Below are 9,511 nucleotides of genomic sequence, written 5' to 3'. Positions count from 1 at the left end.
GGGATCGGATTAGCAGTTAATCCTCTTCATTCGGGTTTCGTCGCTTCAATCACCGATTCCCTAATCCCAGTACCCAAAACGGAAACTCGACCTGTGCATCGCCAAAAAAAGGAACCAAATGAAAAGAGCAACCCAAGTAATTACTACGCCTCGAAACAATGCGCATGTAGTCAAAACAAATAATGTAAACCCGGCCGGCTTAGCACCGGGATGGGTGGAAAAAACGAAAGACTTTCACCACTAGCGCACAGTTTCACAGACAGTTTCTGCGTTCTATTTCGTGTCATTCTTTTTTTTTTTGCAAAAGTTTCTGAGCATGCCGCTGTTTCCATTCGTTGGACTCATTCTCAATACATCACTGTCCTTGCATACTTTTAGGCGCAGTGTTTGTCTTGTGTAGGTTTCTATTAAATGCTTTCATCTCAACCATATGGTGCGGTGAATGGTGCTGCGAGCTGAAAGGATGAAATTCCACGAATAACACTCATCAGAGATTGGAAAAGCTGTCACTTGCCTGACAAAGCACTTTCCGAGGTGTACCCCTTTCGGTGTTGCTTTATTCCCCGCTTTTCCATGTCCCAGTCGCACGCCGACCATTTGTTTCGGTTTTCGCACAACCCAACCCGACCACGAATTGATGAATACGGTATTGTTCCTTCGCCTGAACATTGCACATAAGCGACTGCGAACTAGAAAAAAAAGCAAAATCCGCCACATCACGTTCTGCGCATCGAGGATTTGCTGCGCCTTAAACCCTTTGAAAGGGATCAGTTTGAAGGATAAACAATTGGGTGACCGAAAAAGAAAGATAGAGAAAAAAAAGACGCCAGCAATCATGTACACATCAAGGAGCCGTTCCCTTTTCCTATTCAGATTGCTGTGCAACGGAAAAAAGCTTTCTTTAGCCAACTGTTTCAGCCCACAGCAGAAAGCAACACGGTTTTAGGTCGAGATTCCGGTCTAGAGCATCTGGAGGCGAGGAAATTCGATCCACTGAGCCGAGGGTGATGTTTTTTTTAAATATTTGATGTATTATTTGGCTGCAATCATTTTCAAGGTTAATAATTCACAGGGAATCAAGTATTTGGAACAAATGGCATTAATTTCGGCAGTTGAAATTTACATACATAACCAACCAAGCAGTTCAACTTGTGCAACGCAATCGTTCCAATCGTTCTGTAGCACACCAGGATAAGAAACAGATTAAACAAAAATCTAAAATGAAAATCAAAAGACTTTGATCGGCTCGAGGACCCGAACTCTAGGGGAAAAGATTTAGTATTTGAACTCAAGTACCAAATAACTTCAAACAAAAACAAACACCCACATTCCCCACCACTTCACCTTATTCGGGATGCTGGTGTGTAGAATTGTAATCTAAACCGTATTGAAACAAAAACCGGGATTTATCTTAGCACCTTGCTCTATTCCGTTAAAGTCAAAACCCTTTCACATTTATCAAACGACTCTAAGAGCAAGAGGTAACCCAAAAAAATGTAAAAAAAAACTCAGACTCATTTAGCCGCAAGTGCTTTGCCAATTTATTTGCGAGCGAAAACAGGCATGATGCTTTAATATTGCGCACGTCTTCTTCAATAGCCGCTAGGGAGAAACGAAAAAGCGGCAAAAAAACGCACAAACAGCAACGCAAAACCTTGGAAACCTTCTAATGAAGAGCACAGCAACGCGCTTCCCCGGGAGCCTAAGCGCAGTTCGTTTCCCCCTTTCTTGCCACCCCCATGGAAACATCCCAAGGCGTATGTGAGTGTGTGTGCGTGCGGTTGTGTACACGTTCCAAAAACTGTAGTTCGGTTTTATTTTTATCGTTTTAAATTTCGGTGCCCCCTGAAATGAGCTCTCTGGGGCGCGGTGCACCAAAATGCACTGGCACTGCGATACACTTGTGCCACAACACCGTAAGCTCGACGGGAAAGGGCTGTGGCAGGGTGTGTAGACGAAAAGGCACACAAAATTAAAATAATGCTCCCGCACGATACAGACGCACGGCATACGCGCGCGCGCGCGCTCGCACACGCTCGCGTACGCTGCCGCGCCGATCGCAACCCAAAATTGAATTTCTTCGGCGGTTTTGTGGAGTTTTTGTTGTTGTTGTTGGAGTTTATTATCGCTTTTGCCCTTCTTCTTTCACTAACACGCACGCACACACACAGCCAGGGACGGTTATCATTTCGGCAAAGCGAATACCACCCTCCTATCCGCATTGTAACCGCCGATGTCCGTCGGTCGCCTTATCGTCGTCGCTAATTCTCTCATTCTCCCATTCCAGCGTCCACAGTGTGTCCTTTATCATTATTGTTATTGTTTTTATAATATTATTATAATTGCGCATACCTCTCTCGCGCGCGCGCGCCGAGAGGACCCGCCGAGAAATAGGCACGTGACGGGCTGGAATGTGTGCGGCGGAACCGTGTGTGCGAAACGTGCCCCGGGATTTTCAGAAGTTTTGATCTAATTACGGGTGAGCCGCGCTTAAAGCTACGGTGCAATTTTCGGAGCTCATCCTTTACTTCATTACGTTGCAGCGCGGTCGAAACATGGGATCGGGTAGAGCTGCCGGGAGTTGTTGTTTCCTTCTCGCCTTGTACTTTCTTTCCAATAAAGCAACAAAGTTTAATTTTGGTAACCCTCGCGCGCTTCGCTTCTCGGTAATGGGAGCCATAGTAGCGCTCATCAGCTATCGTCCAATCAACGCTGGTCTGCAATCAGCCAGGGGACTCCCGCGCGAATTAGGAGCTGCTGCATCGTCAAGTTGTCCGGTTGGATTTTAGTGCAGCGGAGGGTTTGTAGAAACTGGAAATCGAAGACGACGGCTCCCCTTCGCATAGAAGGTTTGTTGTGACAGGGTTCTCCCTGCAAGCTGACATTCGGCAAGCTGTCAAACAGATAAAAAAAAGCTAGCAGTCAGCACAGCGAAACAAATCAATCGACGATCACTTGTTATGTTTAGTTTTTTTGTGTTGTTGCGTAGTTCGTTAGTCTTTCTCTCTCTCTATCTCTCTCTCTATCTCTCTCTCTCTTGTTCTCTCTCTCTTTCTCTCTCTACCTGTCTCGTATGCTCGTTCTATACACTTCCTGGTGTCCCTTTCATGCATTCTCCGCACTAGCCCCGCTCCTTCAAAGTGCCATGTACAAAAGCACCTGGACCTCCGGCAAACACACTGTAAGGAGTCGTCGCGTGGACGATGCGGGATGAACACGATGGCGCAGGCGAAAAACATCTGCTCCCGTGATGGTTGTGGTGGTGGTGGTGGTGGTGGTGTTGGTGTCGATCGTACCAGGACGCACCTTTTCACGAGGAGAAGGCACTCGATCATCTTCCACTGGGGTAGCCCGATCGGCGGGGATGTTGTGTCTACTTCAGGCAGGAAGTTTTTGAAGAGCCTTGCCCATTGCTCTAGTTCGTGCAAGTCGACAGCAACGAAGACACTTCTCGCAGACGTCGTTCGAGGGAAGGGGTTTTTTTTTAGCTCTTTCGAGTGTCCTTAAACGAGCGCTCCGATTTTTGTGTCGTTATGCACGATTAGGTGTATTACTGCGCGCACTGTTCTGACTTTGAAGGCACGCGAGACCCGGAATGCCCGGCGGGGAGGGACCCTTGCAAACCCCGGAAGTGACGCGCACGCGTACACACTTCTGCACAACTCGCGCAGTATCGCAGTACCTTTCCAAGAGGCAGTTGGCACGTGCGCTGCGCGTTGGGGACGATCCGGCGCACTTCCGGTAAACACCTTAGGGCCGTACTTCCGGGAGCCGCGCACGACCCAGTCTTAGTGACATTCGGGTGCAAATCGTACCCCCGGGGGGAACAAACAACCAGAAACGGAAGCAAAAATCATAAAGTTGAACGCAATTTCAATGATATGTTTAAACGTAATGTTTATCGTGCAGGATCGTGCACGTAACAAAGGCACCCCTTCCATCATTTTCTAGGATTCGTAGAAAAACTGGGAGGAATAAATTAATGCGTATTTCTCTCCTTCTCTCTCTCTCTCTCTCTCTCTCTCTCTCTCTCTCTCTCTCTCTCTCTCTTTCTTCTCCCTCTCGGCAATACCGCCGGCCCCTTGATCGCATACTCCTGTGCGTGTGTGTAATAATTTTCGTCACCCAGTTACCCAGCCCGCGTTGCACCCCGCGCAGTTGCGCCTTATCGTGCGGCTGGATTCATTTATAGCGTACACCGTTGCAGATGGTCCGGGACCGGTCGCGCGCGTCCTTTCTATCGTTCGATCTTTTATTCACCACGCTCCTTCGTTTCGCTTCCATCCCGTTCTTCGCCGGGGCCGCCGCCGGGATCGTTTCGGGCTTCGTTTTCTCGCTCGCCGCTTTCAGCTGCCCCGGTGCCAAGGTGGATTGGAAGCTACGGGTACAGGTCGTGTGCCTTCCGATGCCGACCGAAACGGCACGCTTATCCGCCGAGCCCGCACCCATGCCCATGCTCCCTATCCCCGGCGTCCTCGGCGTGTTGATCCTTGCTTCATTTTTGTTGTCTTCTTTTGATTACCGTTTTCCTCCCTCCTTCTTCGTCCGGCTACTTGGTTCACGTTCATTCCACTCTCTTGCTCTTGCTGCCGTCGGTGCCTAGAGTTTGGTCGTCCTTTCTGGTACTGTGGATGCAGTTGATTTTCTACCATTACTTTTGATTTCTGTGATTCATGGGATTTTACACGGGATGGGTTGTCCTTTCGTGCTGTTGGAACCATTCGCTCGATCGCCGCAGGTAGGCGCAAGGACTCTCGAGGATCCAGAACAAAGCGGATGCCAAGTGCGGCGATGCCGAGGTCCCCGCAGAACTCGGGTCCTTCCCAACATGGAATGTGCTCGGTCGCGCTCGCGCACGCTTGCGTTACAATGCGCGCTTCGTGGCGAAGTTTGCGCCCAGCAGGGAACACTTTTCCAGCGTGCTATTGTGTTGCTTAGTATGAAGAAGAAAAAAACACATACACAAAAGAGAAGAAAAAACAGTAGTCACAGCGATAATACTAGATTGAGTACCTCCTGGACTTGAAGTTTGGCGTTTCGATCGTTCAAGGGTTAGCGCGTAGGGAAACTGGGAGTAGTTTTGACACCTTAAAGTTTTTTCCCTGATTGCAATACTTCTGCCAATGTAAACTTACTAGTAGACATCTAAAAAGATTGTTTGATTCATTGTCTACCATCTTACGAGAAACTACGGTTCCTGGATTGATTTTGATAACATTTTGATATAAATAAAAAAGTGTGTTGTTTGTTGCATCCAGACTGCGGTGCGAGACTAAGATCGACACCATGACGGGGTAAAATGGACACCTTTTGGGGTGATTTCGACACATTGGTTATAAGTTAAAAAAAAAAAAACTCTGATGGCCGTTTGTTTTTTTCCTTGAAGTTCAACTAAGTATTTCGTACCAATTTTAAGAAAAATGAACACAAAGCATTATAGAAACATGCTAAAGAAATGAAGTTACAAGCAAGAACAAAAAATTTATTTAAAATAGCATGGAACCAGGCGTAGTAGAAGCAGCGGAGAAAGCATCTGATTTACGGAATGAATGGTCCGTATTGCTTAAAAAAAACCGTGCAGCCAGTATTTTCCAGCAATCTTATTTTTTCGTAAAATTAAAGAGTGTTTATTAAATTTTTAAAATTTTATTTTTCTGTGCTAACTCAAGAGCCATAAGTCGAACATCGATTATTGTGATCCCAAATAAGCTACTATTTTGTTCTTGAATTAAGCCTAAACCGGCTAAAAATAAGGCTTAAACACGGCCGAAGTCGTAATGATATTAATTTTAATAAGCCTTAACATAATATTAAATAGTTTGGGAAATGATAATGATAGTTAATTACCAACAAATATGAGCTTCTATATTCGCAGGTATATTTTAATTGAATATTTGCCCAGCGTTGCCCGCACATAGTTACGAGACATCTTTAGGAAATAAAGGCACTTTCAAGTTACGATATAAATATAATGTTAACATACTACAAATTAGCGTTCAACTATTACCAAGTGTGGTGTCGATTTAACCCCCTTTGGCCAAACTAGTTCTGATGACATTTTATACTATATAGTTTAACATAAAAATAAGCATTTAGATAATGAACTAATTAAAAGTGTTTATAAAAAAGTACTATTAAAACGGAAACTGTATGTTTGTTGTATAAACGCCTGGAAGTTAAAATTTACATCAGCTGTCAATCAGAAGCACAATGTGTTTGTTTTGTTGTTTATTTTGACAATTAGCAGGTTTATCATACGTAAATAGGGACTCAAATATTTGAAACAGTTAATATGAATACGGCGATATGCGGTAATTGTTTTTTTTCTTTAAAAAGTTCTTTAAACACTAAATTGGCGAGATGTCGATCTTACCCACAGTGTCAAACCAACCCAGACTTCCCCTACACAGCGTGCGACTTGCGATGTTGTTGCTGTCATCATACGAAAGACTCATTAGAGAGACAGAGAGAGAGACACAAATAGAGAGACAGAAAGAGAGAAAGAGAGAGAAAGAGAGAGAGAGAGAGAGAGAGAGAGAGAGAGAGAGAGAGAGAGCACAGAGATACACAGCCAGACAAGGCAATCATGCGTGGCGCAGGGACACCCCGTCTGTTTGCATGTATCCCTTATATACACGTCCATGTTGGAAAATCTTTCTACCGTTCGGTTGCCGAGGAAAAATTGGCGGAATTTGTTATACCTTGCAGCACCCCTTCTTCTTCTCCCCCTCTTCCGTGTGCCCGTGTGAATTCCAGCATCTGTATTCGGTAGTTGATTGCAGCTCATTTGTCCCTCTCCCTATTCCTTGTTCACCTTTTCATCAGCGCTCTCCTAGCAAAAAAAAAAAAAGCAAAATACGAGCGCCCCGAGGGTCCCCTCGAGATCGTTTTTCCAGCATTTTTTCTTTCTGTTTCATCCAAACACGAATGCAGCATTGCTATTGTTTCTTCCATTTTAATATTTTTCCTATTTATTCATCTTCAATCTTACATACACACACACATGCACGATGCAGATATACAGTCAAAGTGAGCTAGTGTGTTGGGGTGTGGGGAGGGGGGGGGGGGGGGGTGAGGAGAGGGGTGGGAAGGGTTTGATTTTCTTAAATAAAACATACAAGCTACCGCAAGGTTTGGTCTATATCAGTCTAGGTAAATATGCAACTATTAAACGTAATACTTATACATCTGTCAAAAAGCAAAGGGTAAAATGGCATCCCCTGACAGCTCGCACAGGCACTGGAAAGTCGTTGAGGCTTAGGTTTGACGTGTAGCTTTTTCGGTTTTCCCATTTTTTGTTTGCAATCGCAACCTAGCCTAAATTTGTTGGAATGCTTGCTTCGAAATCGTTTGAACGCTTACCGCCGGGCATCGCCGCCGAGTAGTAAGACCCTTTGGTATATGGGGGTTTTGGATGCGCCCCAAAATGGGCGACGGTGTGTTGTGCACCGGGCTGCGCTGCCCCTACCGCTACGCATACTAATAAATACAATAAATAATCGCAAAACTCTAAACTAATCGCTCAATCGAGCAGGCTCGGCTGACTGTGGAGCTGCTGCTGAAGGTGCTGCTGGAGCTGCTGCTGCAGCTGCAGCTGCTGGTTCGCCTCGAACCAGCTGAGAAAGGACGCGTCCTCGGCGAGGTCCGCCTCGTCCTGCAGCTCGGACTTGATCAGCATCAGGTCGTCGTACTGCTGCTGGTCGAACACGCCCCCGTCCGGTTGGGCCACCAGCGACTGGTAGAGCGAATCGACGTCGCGCTTCGAGTCCGTGTCCGGCTCGAGCGTAAAGTTGCTCTGCGGGGACAGGGCGATCGCTGACTCGCTCAGCAGATCCCCACTGCTCGAGCACGTGTCCTCTTCTTCCCCCACCATCCCCTCCTCTTCGTCCTCCTCTTCCACGTACTGGTGTCTGCCACTGCGCGGAGGTTCGGCCCGGCCGACCGAACCGCTGTCCTCTTCGTCGTGCAGCCGCCCGGGATCCAGATACTGGAAGGTGTTGGTGCCGGGGATGCGCATGTACTGGTGCCCGTTGATGATGGTGATCTGCGTCTCGGCGCTACCGGCCGGCACGTTGCCACCTGCGCGGTCGGTGCGGGGCTTGATTGCGAGGAAAAAGTTGCTGCCGGTCTGGCCGGCCGGCTCGGGCGGCGGCGTGGCGGGCAGCTGCGTTTCCGGCGTGTCGACCGGCGGGAAGGCCGCCGGTAGACGACCCGGCGCCGTGCCCGACTGCTCCAGCAGCCGCTCGAGGCTTTTGATGTACTCGACCGCCATCCGGAGCGTCTCCACCTTGCTGAGCTTCTTGTGGACGCCGCGGGCCGTCGTGCCCGCCTCGAACGCATCCGCTATCTCGTCCGGGATGCGCTGGCGCAGCGCGGCAAACCCGTTGTTGACCTGCTGGACGCGGTTGCGCTCGCGCGCATTCCGCCGCTCGACCGCGGACACGGTGGTGCGCGGCTCGCTGGAGCGCTTTCGGCCGGGCAGGCCGGGCCCGGTGGGTGAGCCGGCGCCCGCCAGCTGCTTGGCGAGGGTCGCGATCGTGACGGCTGGGGGTAGCACGTTGTCCGCGCTGACGTAGTTGCCGAGGGGCAGCTTGCGCTTGAGCGGCCCAGCCGGCAGATCGCGCATCGTCACCACCATCTGGTTCTCCTTGAGCTTCAGCCGCTTCGGTGGGTTGAGTGATGACATTGTTTGTTGTTGTGGTTGCTGTTGTTGTTTGTTGGTTGGGGCGTTGTTTGCTCCTGGTCAAGTCGTCACACGGTGCGAAGTTGACGGGCGGGATGCTGATATTGCAGGGACATCTATCGCAAGGCACTTAACACACTACACACACCCATGCACGCACAGACACGCATACACATGTAGTCACTGGGAAAGGCACTAGAAGCTGGAGTACACTGTCTGGCGTGGACAGACGTTGAGAGATCTGCGGCGCTGTTTTGTCCTGTCGCCGCCGTGGTTGCCGTTGTTCTGGCGAACGTTGGTCGCGTGCCCAGCGCTCGCAGCCGGCCCCGTTCGCCCCGAGACGAATTAAAGCAGGCAATGCCGGCGCTCGACTCCGTTCCGATCAGCTGTATGTGTGCGAGAGCGCGCGCGCGCGCGCCTGAGTGAGTCAGAAGTTGTACAGACACACCTGGCCTTCTTCCTCTCTTGCAGTTGCGTGTGTGTTGCGCATCCGAATGATCAGCAGCAAATGGGGACTTTTTGCCGTTTTGCTCCGTGTCCCTCCGTGTGTGTGTGTGTGTGTGTGTGTGTGTGTGTGTGTGTGTGTGTATTTTTTGTCGTACATACGCACCCCTGGGTTACCCTCGGTATGGTAAAAGGTAAGGGACCCCTCTATGCCTTTCTGTTTTTGGCAGCGGCAGCAAAGGGGGAAAAAGACGGAGAAGATGACGAGAAAGGTCCTGACGGCATTGTCCTGTGCGAGGCTAGAACCACATGAAGTCCTGCCGCGTCCACCGTACCACCGTTCCCGTCTCCTCACGATTCGCCATTCACACACATAATACTGTC

General features: G+C 48.9%; 1 protein-coding gene across 1 annotated transcript; it reads right to left on the bottom strand.

The window, feature by feature from the left end:
• Positions 1-7,071: 7,071 nt before the first annotated feature.
• Positions 7,072-9,142, bottom strand: LOC121591541. The gene has a single exon (XM_041912181.1). The coding sequence runs from the start codon at positions 8,684-8,686 to the stop codon at positions 7,523-7,525; it is 1,164 nt and encodes a 387-aa protein (XP_041768115.1). The 5' UTR covers positions 8,687-9,142; the 3' UTR covers positions 7,072-7,522.
• Positions 9,143-9,511: the final 369 nt, after the last annotated feature.

This window comes from Anopheles merus, chromosome X (genome assembly GCF_017562075.2).
Source record: "Anopheles merus strain MAF chromosome X, AmerM5.1, whole genome shotgun sequence".
In the NCBI taxonomy this organism is placed as follows: Eukaryota; Metazoa; Arthropoda; class Insecta; order Diptera; family Culicidae; genus Anopheles; species Anopheles merus.
The sequence above is the reverse complement of the archived record's forward strand: the minus strand, read 5'-3'. Positions and strand labels throughout refer to the sequence as shown.

Bases quoted from the DNA above. Each gene is read 5' to 3' on its own strand.
- LOC121591541 (XM_041912181.1), bottom strand. From the start codon at position 8,686: ATGTCATCACTCAACCCACCGAAGCGGCTGAAGCTCAAGGAGAACCAG.